The sequence below is a fragment of the Echeneis naucrates genome, chromosome 3 (genome assembly GCF_900963305.1).
Source record: "Echeneis naucrates chromosome 3, fEcheNa1.1, whole genome shotgun sequence".
In the NCBI taxonomy this organism is placed as follows: domain Eukaryota; kingdom Metazoa; phylum Chordata; class Actinopteri; order Carangiformes; family Echeneidae; genus Echeneis; species Echeneis naucrates.
Window position 1 is genome coordinate 15,239,688 of NC_042513.1, and position 18,510 is coordinate 15,258,197.

Genomic DNA, 18,510 nt, shown 5'->3' on the forward strand with positions numbered 1-18,510 from the left:
CGGCATCCCTCACCTGTGGTGTTCACCAGTAGGTTCAGTGATCACGGCCACATCATCTGTGTGACCACAGCTTCAAACAGTCCCCTCTGAGATATGGTTGAAGCTCTCCCTAAGGTATTAGTTGAAGACCAACCTCACTGAGTCCTCTCTAAGTAGCTGCAGATGCTCTGCCAGCATCAAAATAAGACAATCCTGTTTCCTGAAATTCTCATAATTTATATTTTGAATCAGTTTTCAGTTATTAGTCACAGGTCCAACTGCTTGAGTTTGAGTTAATAGATAATAAATAAAGAGAGTAATAAAATAATTTTCCCACCTTGTATGTTCATTTCATAGGATACTGTCGCCAGCTTTTGTAAAACATAACATAAAACAGGAGGTTTCACAGTGAAAGCAGCTCAATTATATTTTCAAAGTGTGTGTGTGTTTGCAGTGCCAGGGGCAGGTTTCAGCGAGAGGCTCAGCCATGGAGGGGGACTGCCTCAGCTGCATGAAGTACTTGATGTTCATCTTCAACTTCTTCATCTTTGTGAGTTCCACTCTTCTTCTGTTATTTTAAATCAGACTGAAGTCAGACTTGTTCAATGGCCATTAGCTGTCCTTGTTGTTTCCAGTTGTGAAGCATTAATGGCCCTGTTGCATTTTGGGTCACATTGTAACAGTGGGGCTGCAAAACAAATTTGTACATTAAGCTGAAGATGATGATGGAAGCAGACATGGGGTGGACTCAGCTGGTCCTTCATCTGTCCCCTGAGTCCCCCTCAGTGCGGTAAATATCTGTGCTACAGTCCTTACTGTTCTGACTGATTCATTAACCCTCTCTCTCCCAGCTGGGTGGCTCCTTCTTGCTGGGCGTTGGCATTTGGGTGCTGGTGGACCCAATGGGCTTCAGGGAGATTGTGGCAGCCAACCCCCTGCTGTTCACGGGGGTCTATGTCATCCTGGCCATGGGCAGCATGCTGTTCCTGCTGGGTTTCCTTGGCTGCTGTGGAGCCATCAGGGAGAACAAATGTCTCCTGCTCTTTGTGAGGCAGTCAACAGCTCTTTGTTGTTAACATGTAACCGGTGTGATTATCTCATGTTCAAACTAACTTCACTGCACAATGAGAAATATTGCCTGTTACTGGGTTAGTGAGGCTGGTATTGAGAAATTTTTTATCCTTTTGATTATTTTCAAAAAGTAAGACCAAGATACACAAACGAAGTGAGACATCATACATTTAAAAAAAAAATTAATTTCTTTCTTAATGTATACATACCAATAAACATATCAATAGTGACTGTCTCTCCACCAGCTTGCAGGGCTGATTGTGTTATACAACACAAGAATGAGACAGTACACGTGTGCCATCTAGAGGTGCTCAACCCTAACCACCTCATTTTCAATCATGCTGGGAGTACAAGAGCAAAAGGAAAAACAAAACACGAAATTTGGAACTGACCCAGAGATAATGCTGTGACTCAGTCTGATGAGCACACACACTGATATTTATTAGTGATGTACAGTCAGTTTATTTAAAGGCACTCTGTAAATTAATATACAGGAGTGTTGATCTCAGTCAGTTTACTTTCCAGTGCAGTCCCAGTGCTCTTTCTCTCCTCGGCTATTAAAATATATTAATAATATAATGGTACTTCAGTTGATTTCATTCCATTTTAATTTGAAATTCTCATCATCTGGGGTCATAATAAAGCCTTTGTTTATTGTTTCTTATCTCTCTCAGTTTTTCATGCTCATCCTCTTCATCTTCCTCGCTGAGCTAGCAGCTGCCATCTTGGCCTTCCTCTTCAGGGAACACGTGAGTGGCGCCTCAGTCAGGATCAGCTCACCTCGTGCTCTGTCTGTGGTCTCTCATGTACCAAGGCTCAACTTAAGGCAGTCATAATGACTTATTTTGCAATAACGATGAAACCTTAATAACAATAATAATTATGATGTGGAAAGAACTCTAAGTAACATCTGTATTTCTCTGGATCAGTGTTAGACAGGAAGCTGTGTCACTAGCTGATGAGTCTAAATAGATCAAAATTGGAATTTCCTTGTTCAGTTTTAAAGCCCATGATGCAATTTTTCATGTAAAAAATGACACAAAAAATAACACACGCACACACCCTTCCTGCATGGATGAGTAGTTCAGATAATTAATTGATGGATGAAAATATGCAGCTGGAGCAACCATAGCTAAATGTGTGTGTATTCAGAGGTGGCAGCTGATGGCCGTGTTTGTGTCTCTGTCAGTTGACCAGGGAGTACTTCACCAGAGAGCTGAAACGTCACTATCAGGGTCACAACAACACTGATGTGTTCGCCTCAACATGGAACGCCATCATGACAACAGTGAGGCAGAAATGATATGATTACTGCTCCTCATTTCCCTTTTATTCCACACAGTCTCACAGTCTGCTTCTCCCATCATGCGTCTCTTTGCAGTTTGATTGCTGTGGTGTAAATGGTCCCGAGGACTTTGAGGAGAGCCTCTTCAGGCTCCTCAACTCCAACAAGATGGTGCCTGAGGCCTGTTGCCAGAGGAACAGTTACCCTGGAGATATCAGTATGGAGCAGTGTGTGAGCGGCAGCATGGCCTTCAGGCACAACAAGGTTATTAGAGGAAGCACAATTCTTTTTCACAAACCAGGCTACCGACAAAGGAAACTAGACAACAATGCATTGTTGTAATTTTTACTGAACACTGTTCATCTAGGTTGAGCCATTTTAAATATATAAAGGCAACAATCAATGTTTTTCATATAAAAAATAATAAAAACAGCTACAGTTCCAAAATTTTTTTCCCTGACACCTAAAATCTGGACAAAAAAAAAATGACACATGACTTTTATTAGGGCTGTTAGAATTTGTGATTAATGATTATGGAGTAATGATGAGGCCGTGAGTTAAGACTAACTCTGTTTTCTCGTGCAGGGCTGTTACTCCGCAATGGTCGACCACTTTGAGACGTACATCTACACAGCAGGAGCTCTGGCCATTGTGGTGCTGACCATTGAAGTACGTACAGTGTTTTTTTAACCACTGCATATAAATACAAAAAGATTCCCCCTTTTTTGTTTAAAAGTGGAATCAGTGGTGTAGATTTTAATACCCTAAAATAAGTCAGGTTAAACAACAACTGTACCGACTGTTCACTGAAATAGGAGATTGTACCTCGTCAGACAAGAAAAGACAAAAAACTGACATTTAAAGTTTCTTAATTTTAGAGATAAAAACACTGTAAACCATAATAAAAAGCCAAGATGGGATAACCAAATAAAAAATGGAACCCACAAATCATATTCAGACATAAACAAACAGGTTTTTTGCCACAGAAAGCTTTAACACGATCTAATCTCTGCCTCCTCCTCCCTCCAGCTCTTTGCCATGGTGTTTGCAATGTGTTTGTTCAAAGGAATCCAGTAACGGCCACAGCACGATCTGCCATCATCATCATTATCATCAGCTGTCAAAAAGGCACATGCAGAAGGGAAGGAAAACTGTAAAATATGAAATGTATTTGTACAGTGATAGTTTAAGTGTCTCATTGGTTTTGTGGCATCATTTTGTACTTCACAGTGGCAGCAGGCACAATAGACACACACAGGAAGTAATCAGTTACCCGAGGCCAAGATATGGTTTACCAAAGGGTTTATAACTGGTGAGTCCAGGGTCTGAAAGCTAAACATGAAATTCACTTCAGTCCAGGACTGGTCTGTGGCCAGGAAACTGGAAGCACAACACAGAGTTTACAGGCTGATGTCCTTGATCTCAGCATGACGGTTGAGTCCAGGATCATAGGGAATCAGCACAGTTCTGCATGATACACTTCAGCTACCGTGGACCACCAGCACACATTCTCCCACGCTGAGCGCTCACAACAGTCAGTGCTGGCAGAGTCACAAGAAAAATGTTGTTTTACAGCTGGTATGTGGAAAAACGACGGGGATGCTGCTGTTTGAAACTGAAAATCAAACACAAAAACACAGAGCGTTAGGCCTCATGCAAGAATGTTTTCATCTCATGATAAACGAACCCGTCAGGTTTCCTCATGTTCAGTGTCATATTCTTAAGTCTTTAAACTGCACAAATTTAAAACCTTCAAATTGTCAAGTAAAACTTAACAGCTAAAAGCTTGAATCTCTGCTTTCAAAGAGTGACAGTAACATCTATGGTGGAACGTGTAATCCTCCCTGCACACCTGGAAAGAATTGTAGAGGGATTGCACTCTTAAATCCAAATGTTCTGCTAACAGTTAAAACGTTAAAAGGCCCTACGACTTCAGGTTATAGGGAAAGAAGTGTTTTTTTTTTTTTTTTTTGGTCCAGATTGCTAGGCAACAAGAGCTGGTTTTTGTAATGTAACTGCAAGGACAACAAAAGTTAAACCAGACCAGTTGGTAGGACCAGACTTTCATAGACCTCTGCATGACGTGTCCTCTGATTTAAGATAGAGTTACAGACCCAGATGGAAAATGAAGGCGACACATTGCCCTAAAGATGGACAACAGAGCAGCTTTTATAGAATATGTTTAACATTTGTGACGGAGCACAGCAATCTGAAATCATGAGAACCTCTTTCTTCAATTTCCATCCAAAAAGCCAAGGTGACATCATGTTGTTGACTAAACACCTACTAACACATATTTGGTGTAAATTTACCAGTTAATGGAAGAAAAAAAAAAAAAAAAGACAGCAACTCTCAAAATATTAGTATATTTTCATCAAAATATTCTTATAGGCAAAATATGACACTTTTCCTCTGCCAATTTGCTCATTCAAACTGAGAAATGCAAAAGTATTTTCTCACCAGTTTATTTCTTGTGAAAGAGAAAAGTTGGACTTTGAGAACTCACTTTAAAGTACTAAATCGCTCCATGTTCTTGCAGGAGGTTTGATGTGTTCAAAATAAGAGTATTACACACAGTTCAGTCTTTCCACAGCAGTTTTCATTTTTAAAAACCTGTTTACAAGAGTTTGTACATTTGTCTAGAATTTGTGTTACGATAAGTGAAGTAATATTTAAATTTGTCATGGAGCAGCTGTAAATTCACACATTATCATGTGTGAGAGTATGCGTGAGTGTGAGTGTAAAACAATCCTTATTAGGACAGTGGTAGTGTACAGTGTGCTTTTCCTCTTTGTGCTCAGTGAAACCATATTGATTTTGGCAGGAATTATAAAATGTAATTTTAATTTGTGTGTATTTTAAAATTGTTGTGGATTTGTACAAATTGCACCAATTAAGATTAAACTCACTGCTGTGATTAAAGTGGTGATTTTTTTGGGGGGGGGGTCATACAGTATGCAGACGAAAGTGTCTAATCGCAGGTGATGTTTTAAAATATGAACCAAGCCTCACGAAGGGATCTCAGAAAATTTTAAAAAAATTTTAACTTCATATTGTTAATTTAGCACTGTTGCCCCACAATCAGAAGGTTGTGGGTTCGGCCTTTCTGTGTGGAGTTTACATGTTCTCCCCGTGGCTGTGTGGGTTTCCTCCGGGTACTCCGCTTTCCTCCCACCGTCCAAAGACATCATGTTTGGGTTAACTGGTGACTCTGAGTGTGAGTGTGAGTGGTTGTTGGTCTCTGTCTGTCTCTGTGTGTTGGCCCCGTGATGGACTGGTGACCCGCTCTCGTCCAGTGTGAGCTGGGATTGGCTCCAGCACTCCCCATGGCCCAGAGACAGATAAGCGGTTGATGATGAATGAATGACTTGTTTAACTTTATCTGTTGCACAGGGAATCCCATTACGCACTTTTACAACATTCAGATAATGTATGAAGAGTGAAAATATTTTTCTTAGGTCTTGAAAAGACAATGTGACGCAATTGAAAGGCTGCTCTGTATGGTTTGTTATTAGCAGTGTGACTCTGACCGGTTTAGGTCTGGACTCCTCTGGACCTCTGGATGTTAGCAGCAGATCCTCTATGTTCTGGATGTGGATTTGGTCTGAACAATGTTAAAGTTGGTGCTACGTGTTAAAGTAACATCCACATGGATAACAAGACCCAAAGATTCCCAGCAGAATATCCTCCAAAACATCAACCATGCACACGATATAAAAGAAAACCCGATCTATCAGACCAGACCTGATGGAGCTTCTTCCGTTACTCTGCCCATGTGCCCAGACCAGGAACATATCACAGAGTTGCAGTGTTGGAGATGCTCTGACTTAGTGCTTTAAACGTCCCGGCTTGGTCCTTGTTAAACATGCTCGCTGCATATTTTACCATTTAACATATAAACTTCAGGGCAAACTGTCCACCTGCCGCTCCATGTGTCCCACCTACAGACAGCTGCCATGGCAAGTCAGTGTTCATGATGTTATAGCTGTTCTTTGTGTACAGGCTGTCGATTCTGCTTGTCATGTCCAACCCCATGAAGTGGAAAGTCCCTGGGCTGGATAAACAAAGACCGACTGTGAGTCAGTGATACAGATTTATTCTTCTCTGGCACAAATACAAACAACATTAAGGGTCAGATAGCAGTGAGTCTTTGGATACCTAGTAACCACGAGATCAGAACATTTATATTCATGCCAACGCTTGCAAACTGATACCGCTTGGAAAGTGAAAGTAAAATAAGGGCCAGGGCTGTATCCAACTTTTGAGCACCAGAATCTTTATATTCATGTAAGTATTCGAAGCTGTTAGTAACACATCACCAAATGTGGAGGACACTTCTTGATCAGACTGTGATGGCTGCAGTGTACTTTGGACTAGTTTTGACACATCTGGTCGGAGAAGGTAAGGATTTCATTTCTTTTTTAGCTTGTATCATTAATCTTGCACTTTCTGTCCATTATGACAATACATATTCCTGATCCAAATGTGGTGGGTGGGTTTCAGGGTTCATTTTCCTTTTTCACAACTCACAATTGGCTCAATTTTCTAAAACCCAAACTTGGAAAAAAGCAAAAATCATCTAGCACTCTGGATGAAAAGATTAAATTACCTGTAAAACACTGAACATTTCTCTGCTGGTTCAAATATGTTGTTGTAAACAAACAGAACCTACTTTACAATCAAAGACCACATGGAGGACTACCTTTAGACTGTCTGCACCTTTAACAGCCACCTTTAGACTGTCTGCACCTTTAATTTGACAGGGACCTCCTCTGTCTCCAGGCTGTGCTGTGAAAGTGCTCTGTCAGCCTGGTGAGCCGGTCACTTTGATATGTTCCTATCACTATGAAGATCACACTCAGATCTCCCAGCTGTCTGTGCAGTGGAGGAGCCCAAGCAACAAGCTGCTGTGTCACTACATCAAACACAAAGGTTTCCAGAATTGCACCGCCGGCTACACCATCATTTACACTCCCGGCAACATATCGCTCACCATTCAGCAGGTCAAGATGGACGATTTAGGGGTCCATGTTTGTTCTGTGAACAAGCGTCATGAGTTCTCTGACTACAGCATGGAACTGGCCAGGATGGCAGGTGAGTTCAGTAGGTGTGGGTGCTGCATTTCTGTCAGTGACACTGTGAACTAACAGGATGTGTTTGCGTCTTTAGAGTCTGTTACTTCAGCACCAAAGAGCAGAGCGAGTCTGGCAGGTATGTTTACATGAAGCAGACATGGGGGCACGAGTTTCATCACGTGGCAAATGTGTAAAAGTTAATGGGGCCATAAGTTTCACCTGATTCCCACACTTAACAGTATCATTATGTTCCCAGTTTTATTTACAGAAGTACTTTGTTCATAACTTATTTTGAATTTCCTCTAAAATGTCCAGTTGTTCCTCTTGGGGTCTTGTTTTCTGTCACTGTCCGTATAATGAAATGCTATCAAGAACCAGAGTTTTACTCAAGGTAAACAGGAAGTCAGGTGTTACAGAAAATACACGTCTTCATGAAGGAACAGTTGAGACAGTCAGGGTCCGACTGGTTTCCTACAACTGAAATTGTGTCTCCCTACATGGTGACCTGCGCCTGCAGTCAGGCAAGCAGCTGATCAGAGACAGAGTCTGTTTAGTTCTCTTGTCTGGATTAATCTTTCCAGAAAATGATCTTATTATTGATTGTGAACTTTTCCTTTGAAGGACAGTACTGACATTGGTGACTATATTTTTATTAATGTCAACAATCATAGAGATGATAGATCTGCCATTTTCTAAAAGAGCCGCTTTCTTTAGATTTTCGCAAACTTAACTCAAATGTTGGGAAATTGTGCATTTCTCAGGGCTTACTGTCAGCAGTGGATTTCTATACATTTGGTGCTCTCGTGACTATTTGACTTACTATAGCACTTGTTAAAAAGGGACATAACTGACAATATATTTCTCAGTAACAGTTGGCGTGACCTTGTTGTGTTTGGGTTGTTTGCCCCCTCCTAAAGCATTGAATCCTTCATTAAGAAATTAACTGAACCTAACACAAACTAAGACAATCAACCTGTGCTTGTGTCTTTCAGGTCACTCCTGGACACTCGTTGTTCTCCACACTTTGGCCTTGTTTGCATGTAGGAGATAATAAGTAGAAATTAATTCATTATTTATTCAGTGAAACATAGATGCCTCAGTTAAGCTCCTAATAGGAAAAAACACAGTAAATCAACACAATCTGCACTCGTTCTGCACAAAGCTATAAATAAAACTCGCTATGGTATATTATCTAGTGGTTATATGACTAGTAAGTGTGAATGTTAGGTGTGTGTTTGCGTGCTCATGGTTCTTACAGACACATTGTACTCTATTGTGTCCTCTCACCTATCTGAAAATTGTGTTGATATTGCTGTTGCCATGTTGGAATATCAAGGGACAATAGAACAAAGTCTGTATGTATGTAGTCACGTGAACAAAACTGTGTTTCTATGTTGTGTAATTGCTTCATTAACCGCTTGACCACAGAAACGTTTCACACATGTGCAATATATTGATTTTCTATGTACAACAAACAAGCACATATAAAAGAAAAGGGCAGATATAAAAAGTAAATATGAAACCAATTCCCTGCGTCTTGTTGCATGCACAGTATCATACTGTTCAGACAACAAGACAGAAATGTTTGTGATCAGCTTTTTAAAGGCTTCATTATTAGATATTTTTTGTCTGTGTGTGTGTTTCTCCTCGGCCCATTATATCATAAATTCTGAACTGTCCTGTAAAGGAAGACGCCACAGGATGTAATTCAGACTTCATCCACTTGGTGGTAATATTATCACAACTTATTACAGCAGACAGCAGTTTATTCAGTTTATTATTTATTTTTTAAAGGAGCAGTTTTTGGGAAATAAACACCTTTATCCAGTTAAAGTCACTGAGAAGATTATTAACACCATCACAGCTGTGCATTAAGTACGGAGACAACCAGCTGTTTGGTATCTCAAACAGAAATATGATTGATAGTGGATTGATACTGGGACATAGCACAGGGTAGGGCTGCATACATTGCATGAAGAGGCCCGGGATTAAAATTCAAGCCACAACACAAACCAGTGGTAGGACTGTGCTGGTCCCAAGCCTGGATAAATTGGGAGGGTTGTGACAGGAAGGGCATCCGGCGTAAAAAATGTAGGCAAATCAACCGTGCCAGTCATGGAGCTGACTTGCTGTGGTGAAAAAGCTGAGAGAGAGAGAGAGAAGAAGACAGCTTTAACTACAACCAACAAGAAGATTCATGGATTCATTTCATTGTTACTGGTTTTCTGTCTGTGCATGTTCAGGCCTGAGCTCCAGGTCAGTGTGTGGGCTGTGTTTGTTATTAAACAGAACATCAGATGATTATCTGTAGGTTTCACAGGATGTGGAAGATTCAGTGTCTCTTATTGAGCTCTTGTGTGCCTGTTCAAGCTGGAATATCTCAAGACAGGACATTAATCAAGATGAGGTTGATTTAAACTTTCGTCCACAGTCTACATTTCCTCGAAACAATTTAAGAAATCTGTCTCTGCAGGTCCAGAGATAGAACACAAGCTTTGGTCAAGATGATGTATTTATGCACATCCTGCCCTGTGAAGTCCTGGTACAGGAACAGCAGTATTGTGCTGCGCTGAAGGGGTGTCAGGATTTGTTTCACAGCTTATCTGCTGCATCATGTTGTGTCTGCTCTGCCAACCAGCTGGTGCCGTTCTTCCCCCATTTGTGCCTTTACCACCAATATCAGTCCAGTTTGCCGGTTCTAAATGCCACATTGTGCACCATGCTTTATTCAGTTTTGTATGATTTGCTGCTGCTCGCTGCCGCTCCTACTTCTGTTTTCCCTGGCCTTGTGTGAGCTTGCCTCCGCCCCCTGGTGCCACAGCACCAGTTACCTGACACACCTGACCCTCAGTCTCATCAGCTGCTGTATTTAGATCCTGCCTCTTCCTCAGCTCTTGGTCAGATTGTCAGTGCATGTTCAGTTGCTGCTCCATGACTGCTCTGCTCAGTCACTGAGTGAGTTTATCTTCTTTGTTCTCTGCTCTTTGCATTAGTTGTGTCCTGCCCTCAAAGGATTTGTTTGCTACAGTTCCATTTATTCAGTTTTAGACTAGAGTTGTTACAAGTCCATTGCAAATTGGTGAATTACTTAATTTGCAGTTTTTATCTCTTTCCCACTTTCCTGGCTCACACAGTTTTTCTGTTCCAGTTCAGCTTTTGAAGGTGGAACAGCTCCATCACCTCATTCAGGTTTAGGTTTTAGCTCAAACTGATCTTGTATAGTAACTTATAAAAGCCATAGCTGTGAGTGAAATTGTATGGATGGAATTTGTTGATAGTATATAAAATGCAAAAGGTCACTTGTCTTTTCTCCAAAAAAGAACAAATGCAGTTACAGTAACCTGGAAGGAATGCATTAGCCTGAATCATCAGGAGGGAAACAATCCAACAATAAGAAAAGTAGCCACAACCGAGCAACATGTGCAACCACAACAACAGTGCTGTGTGGTCATCAAAGCCCCCCTGATGTTGTTTTCATGTCCATATTTATACGTGTACATTTATATCCATGTTTGCAGGGAGTTATATGTGTACAGCGTGAGACTGAGGCAGCAGAGAGCTTCACTGATCCGCCTGTTCATTTGTTACTGTAGTGAATTGAGGCAGGGAAAAGCAGCTGAGAGGAATGTATGCTCAAGGATGCTTTGTATTTAGACTGAGCTGGCAGGTGATCCCACAAACCACCCAAACAAACTGGTGCAAAGGTTGAGGAGAAAAATCAACACAATGGTCAAATTTTCCAGCTTGGTTTACTCTAGAGTTTAAGTGAAGTTCAAAAATGTAAATCCTCTAGTTTATGGAAAAATATCTTTTGCCCCTTTTCTTTTCCACCTTCTTTTCTCCTTCACATTAAAAGATAAAACATTAAGGGATTATATGTTAATGTGCTCACAATGAAAGTATCAAAGGCCTCAGTCCACAGAGAAAAGCTCCCACTTTGCCTTGAAACCAGCTGTCAGGACTTCAGGAACTCTTTAATGTCACAACAAACTTGTATCCTCCCTCAGCTACGCCCCCAAAGTTGAGCAGCTTCACACAACAACACTGCAGGATTTGGTTTCTCTGAGTGTTAACCTGAGATCTGCAAATATTTATTGGATCAGCCAATGAGTTCCTGGGAAAGCATCTCCTTTGTGGCGAAGGCAGACATTTCAAACACAGATGTTGTATATCAAAACCTGGATAGAACCAGGATAAAAACCAAAACTATCTGTGTGGGGATGTAAATGGGAAGTCAGAAAATATGCTTTCTTGGTGAACTGATACTTCAACTGACCTACCACAAAGATTTGATTCTGGTCAAAAAAGGTCTTTTAGCCCTGATAATACAGTAACAGAATTATCGAACAGTGGGAACACGTCACTGGAGTGTCTCTTCTCTTATCTCATCCGACACACTTCCTGTTTAGGCTCTGACAACACGTTTTCTCTCTCTGGGCTAGCCAGAGTGGCTGTTCTGGCTTTTAGAGGCACAAGTAAATATATTATGTAATAGCAGGATTTCAGTTGTCATGGTGGCAGCAGGTCTGTTTTTCGATTAGAGGGATACAAATTGTTATAGTAGTACATCTTAATACTGTGATTTGATCAATGTGTGACTTTGTTTCTTTGCACTTGATAGGAGGTCCGCTGCGCTAATCTCTGCAGCTCTCTGTCAAACATTCTGCTCACAAAAGGCCCCATAAAAGATTGCAGCAGCGTAGAGAGTAACTATTACTCACAGCACGATCCAGATTTTCCTGGAAGTGTCGTAAAGTTTCATTTTATGACTACGAGAGCAGTCAAGAGAGTCCAAAGTTGATGGATGTGGTGTAAGGAGCTGTAGCTGCCCAAGCTGACACACATTCTTGGTGACTTGAGATTTGCTCTCCATATGATAATGATTAGTTTTATTACGTTAAGAAAATGGACTCTGAGGGTTGTGTTTCATATGCATGAAACTTTGATAGAAATAATAGAACTCGTTTGTGAGCCTTGGGCCCTGAAACCATGGATGTTTTTAGGGGTGAGCAGCAGAGCTGAGTACATGAGCTGTGCCCATGAAAAATTTGCCAAATCATCTGACTCTTGATTGGTATTTGGTGGACTGGATGATTGAACCAGCATTTGTTGAAAATGCTGCTCGTGTCGGTCAGCCTGGCATGAACAGCACACCCAAACCGATCCCACAAGTGTTCGATGGGTTTGAGGTCAGGTCTGCCGGCAGGCCGTGCCATCCTCTCCACTCCCAAATTCTGGAGGTAGTCTCGGTCGTCATGAGGGTGCTAGAACCAATCCCAGGTCACATTTTTCGATGAGGGCAGTGTACACCTTAGACAGGTTTCCGGTCCATCACAGGGCTGTAGGAAAACATTTACTGAACCAATAAATCAAAGCAGAAGTCGCGTCGCTCTCCCAAAGACTTCAATATAATCTGACCTCCTTTTATAACCCATGGAGTCGCCCTCTGATGATCATTAGATAGAATGAACATTTCACTGTTCAGACCCAGAGTCCACTTGGTCCACTTTTATAAACTGTTTGTTTGAAAAAACTTTACTGGAAACAAACCTGATTGACTCTCACAGAGTGGGACAAGAAATCATAGGTTCTGGCTGTGTACAGTAGGAAAAGTGTGGGCCGAGTTCACATAATTCACAAAATCAATAAAACTGCCCTGTTTGAGCACCACTTTGTGATTATTTCTGTAGGCTCTCATTAGGCTTCAATAGAAACCATTAAGGTCACCACAAAGTCCCGAGGCAAACTGGAAACAGACTTTGTATTTCTGTTCAGTGACCTTCCAACTCGAATACACGTACTGCATTTAAAAGCTGAAGCACAAAAAAGTCCCAAGGCTAGAGAAACACTGCTGCACTTCTCCCCATGAGGTCAATAATTTATTCTGTAGTTGAAAGGTAAACAGAACTGGAGAATTAATGTGAAGGCTGAAGATGTCATTCTGTTAACTCTACGCTGATTAATTTTATTTTACAGGATTTGAAATACATAGTTTTACCATAATCAAGATGCACAAATTCATAAATCTATTGATGTAATGTTTTTGGTATTTAATTACTCTGCTGATGGTTGCCAGCACAGGAGTTTGAGTGATAGCGTGCACAACATGTTATCACAGCGTCCACATTCAACTCTGACCCAGGGACCTATGCTGAATGTTGTTCCCCCCTCTCTCTCTACTTCCTGTCTTTCTGGTACTTACTGTCGTCAGAAATAAGACATAAACTCTCTAAAAATAATACTGTAGTACTCTACTGATGGAAAATGAGATTTTTCCATGTTGGGGACACAGCATTTGTCCCTATTAGGACAAACACAGAGAGCAACAGAGATTGAGAGTGAGAAAGAGCTTACTTAAAAGTCTGGAGCACCTGTCAGCCAACCAAGAAATTATGCAACCAGACAACCAGATGCCAAGATCAGTGAAGATCTACATATGACATGAGACGGGGGTGGGGTTACAGACAGGGATAAGAGTTATGTAATTGTGTTGTAATATATCTGCAGTCACATGTTCAGCATAAAGGCCTATACTCACACACACACACACACACACACATTTGTGCTGCTGTGCTGGACACTGCATTGGATTCCATTCACAGTAAAGCTGACCTGAACCAGGGATTTGGCCCCCATGATGACTTCTAGTCCAGACTAAATTGGTACCTAGAAGACAGTGGACATCAGGAGAGAAAGCTCTGAGTCCTAATTATGCAATCACCACAACATGTACTCTAACTGTATCTAAGTACTAACAGTGCAGTGCTATATCTACTGTTTCCACTATTACCAAAGCAGGGACTAATACTATCATTGATACTAATGCAGCAACATAGTGTTAATGCTACAATACTGTAATTCTACCACTGTTATTACTTCACCACTAGTAGTCCAACTCAGTCATATACAATACCATCTGTTTTCTATCTGATAAAAACAGACAGTCCAAAACCCCCCACAACCTGGAAACGGAAAAGCAGTAGAAGATGGAAGGATGGATGGATATTTTTGACAGGTTTGGACCTCAGTATTACTGTGGAAAGAAACACTCGCTCACTCTTCTTCTACCGCTTATCTGTCTCCAGGTTGCAGGAAGTGCTGGAGCCAATCCCAGATCACTTTGGGCAAGATACAGAGACAGACAGACAAACAACCACTCACACTCAGACTCAGACCTGCGGACAATTTATTGTCACTGGTTAACCCAAACATGGTTCTGTCTTTGGTTAGTGGGAGGAAACTGGAGTACCTGGAGGAAACCCTAACAGTACGGGGAGAACATGCAAACTCCAAACAGAAAGGCCCCGGGCCTGGGAATCAAACCCAGCATAAAAATGTGGAGCAACAGCACTAAACTCTATGCTGCTGTGCTGCCCTGTAAAGAAACAACCAAAGCACTTGTATATTATCTGATTTGTTTATTTTATGTTGTTTTGCTTTGACTCAGACATACAATGGTCAATGTTTCACTACCTGTGACTTAAAGCCAAGAACCATGACCTGGCAAAAGCTACGCTGACATTCCAACCCTTTTTGTTCTGGGAGCTGAAATTGCAGTTTCAAACGTGTTTTCCGTTGTTTGTTTGTTTGTTTTTGTCAGTGCATGTCAGTGAGTAATTGATTACAGTTTTATCCTGTCAAATTTTTCCAAATAATATTTGATCTAATTGGGTAAAATTATACCAGTATTTCATGTATGTTCATATATAAAAATTGTGTTATTGTTGTCAACAGGCACTGGTGCTCACACACAGAGAGAGAGAGAGAGAGAGAGAGAGAGAGAGGGTAAGATTGTGTGTTTGCACCCCAGAGTTAGGCTCCCACACGACATTACTTCTCTGACTCGACTTCTCATTGATCATCTGGTTTTCATCTTACCAATGCTGAAGGGTGTCGGCTAAAATCCCTTTTGATTAAGCATGGATGTGACTGTTAGGCATGCACGCACACACACACTGAAAGGCTCAGTCATAGTGATATGTCAGATAAATTTCAGACAATTGACTTCTCCCCAGTTCAATATTACAGCCTGATCTGTACCTCCTGTAAAATGTTCAATAATCTAACTGCCCAAATGTGACAGTTCACTAAAGCTTAATGTTTAGATGGATAGATACATAGATAGACAGGTACGGTACTTTATTTTATCCACAGGGAAATTATTTTATTACAGCAGCATTCACAAATAACACAAACATATAAATAAACAAGCAGGATAAGCAAAATAAGCAAGAACAGAAGACAGTGGACTTTTGCCAGTAGTTTGGACACAACAGAGTTGATAAAGTGTACTGCCACTGTTGAATCAGCGGAGGGAGGGACGTATACAGCATCAGCAACAATAATAGGGGTGCAATCCCATGGCTAAAATTTCAATGTCCGGGCTACACAAATATACCTTCAGGCACACATGTCCAGGACCGCACCATTTTTCATTAGAAAAGAAACAGTCATTCTTCTGACTGCTCTGCATTACTTCTCTGTCCACTTATACATTCTTGAAGCCCGGTGCCAATGTGTTGTGGTCAGTGGGAAAGTGTGCGAACAGCCACATCCATATAAGAGGCTTTTACCCTGGGACAAAAATATAAGGAGGCTGAAACTGTGTCTGTGAATCAATTTCAAAGACTCCTACACACCAGCAACAGTAATTTATGAATGAGAGAAAAAGAAAAATTCATTAGGCCACATATCTTCTGATCTGATTCATCAGCTGTAGCTAAGTAGGCATCACTAAAACATCTAATTTTATTAATGTGAGGATAATAGCCTTTGATATGGTTAAGAATCTTCTTGTAATGTGTAACTGTGAAACATACAGACTAAATTGACACAGAAGTAAATATTCTCCTTTAGTGCTGAGGCAACTGAACCCAGCCCTTTCTGCAAAAACTGCAATTGAAATGAGCCCATTGTTCATTATACTTTAGTGAAGGGCAGAATGTAAAGGGCCATTGTTAGAAAGCATGTGTGAAGGGTTCAAGAGTTCCTTTCTTTCCTTCTTATGCAGTGTAACGTTATCACTAACAGGATATGACACACTTGAAGAATTGTGGTTTCAGTGGTCTTAAGCTGTGAATGGAAGTGCAACTCACTGCCTGGCAAAAGGAACAAGCCACACAGAAAAGAACTGACAGCCTCAGGCGAGTCAAATGAGCATTAATTTGTAAGTTGTCTGTTGACCGTCTTGGTTTTTTTTAAATCGTATTTGGAGGAGTGATGGTTGAATCTGACTTGCTCTGTACTCCATCCTGATTGTGTAGTACAGTCTGTCAATCACACAGTAGGCACACCCTCTAATACATTGCCTTCTTTATGGTCTAATTTTCCTCTAAATGGGGCCATTATTTAAAAAATAGCTACATCTGTGGATCAGGCTGCTTTTTACCTTCATTAGTGTACAGCTCTGACTTTGATCAGTTTGTTTTATGTCTCACAGTTTCACCTTCGTCTCTTTACAGTAGTTTCTTTACAAATGAAGAAGTAGATCTTGTCCTATTTAAGGGTACTTGAATTGGAACTAGTTGCCTGTGAACTAATGTAACAGAAGATACTAATATGCGCACCATATTGGAGTTTTAAATCTTAAAGAAAATTAAAGTGGAATCAGTGTTGCACATTCTTTGAAATGGGATTGCATGCATCATTTATAACCAATATGGTCACCATGGAAAGTGCAATGTAGCTGAAGTGGTTTGTTCATATTTTATAATATCGATTGAATAGTTTTATTATTCCTGCAGCTCACTCTTTCGCTGCAGACCATTTGGCTCTGAAGCTACAAACAGGAAATGGGGCACATCTCTGCTACTATTTCTCCAGTCCATTTAAAATTTGCTCAGTGGGTAGATGAGTCCTCATTGTGATGATGGAAGGACAGGTTGTGAGACAATAGCTGCCTTGGTGGAGACACTAGAAATGATCCCTCATTGTAGTAGCTACATTCCCAGAGCCTATGGGCCCAGATCACAATGCCATCCAAATATCCTTTTGTAGTAAGGCTTTACCATATCCCTTCAGTCACTCCAAAAATAAACAGTTGGACTTTGGTTATGTCTGTGTTCATTTTTTAAAGATATTCAAAGCCGAAGAAAATCTATCTTTGAAAAGATTTGTTATCAATTTTTACAGCAATGAGAAAGAAATTAGTCACTAATCACAGAGGTAATTGGAAATAAACATTTCCCCTTTTTAATAATCAATATAGATTTCATTTGTCCTTACAGAAGACATAGTAGTTTTGGAGAATGAGATCAACAACACTCTCATGTCTATCCAGTGATAAACCAGAGCCAAGAGTTGATAAGCTGAGCAAAAAAAAATTGAAATGCTCTGAATGCAGAGGAAACATTTCGCCTGATGCTGTCTAAAGTTCAAAATCCATTTTACCAACACCTCTAAATATCAATTCAACTTGCTTTGTTACAGTTTTTTTAGTTTTCAGTTTTAAATTTATTTTCGATACATTTAATCCTTTTTTTTTAACTCATCAGAGGGAGAAGAGCTAAAATCTTATCATATACCTATTTTTTTAAATCACTGATACATCTAAATTCTATTATGTTTAACAATCAGGATTCAGTGCCTTAATCCAAAGTCACAGTTATCACTGATTACTATTTGTCTGCTAATAGTTTTTGGAGTATTTTTAAATCTCAGATTTTTTTTTTCTTTATAAAATCAGTTAGTGCTTAGCACTGTAGCCCCACAACAAGGTCACGGGTTTGATTCCCAGGCCTGGGGCCTTTCTTTGTGGAGTTTGCGTGTTCTTCCTGTGTCTGCCTGGGTTTCCTCTGAAGACATCATGTTTGGGTTAACTGGTGACTCTAAATTGTCTGTAGGTCTGAGTGTTGTCGGTCTCTGTCTGTCTCTGTGTGTTGGCCGTCTGATGGACTGCTGACCCGTCTGGGATGACCCCATCCTTGCCCAGTGTGAGCTGGGATCGGCTCTAGCACCCTCTGTGACCCGGAAACAGATAAGCTGTAGGTGATGAATGGATGAAACGATTTATCAGCTATCAATAACTTTCCACCATTGTCCAATCCACGTGGAGGACTGTGTGAAAAAATACAAACAGTCCTTCAACGCAGCATTAATTAG

At 40.7% G+C, this 18,510-nt stretch overlaps 1 protein-coding gene across 1 annotated transcript; it reads left to right on the plus strand.

Annotated features, from left to right (window-relative positions):
* Positions 1-442: 442 nt before the first annotated feature.
* LOC115041324 (tetraspanin-18-like) lies at positions 443-4,641 on the plus strand. Its single transcript, XM_029498701.1, has 7 exons — positions 443-529; positions 831-1,025; positions 1,725-1,799; positions 2,240-2,338; positions 2,432-2,599; positions 2,921-3,004; positions 3,365-4,641. The coding sequence occupies exons 1-7, from the start codon at positions 467-469 to the stop codon at positions 3,410-3,412; spliced, it is 732 nt and encodes a 243-aa protein (XP_029354561.1). The 5' UTR covers positions 443-466; the 3' UTR covers positions 3,413-4,641.
* Positions 4,642-18,510: the final 13,869 nt, after the last annotated feature.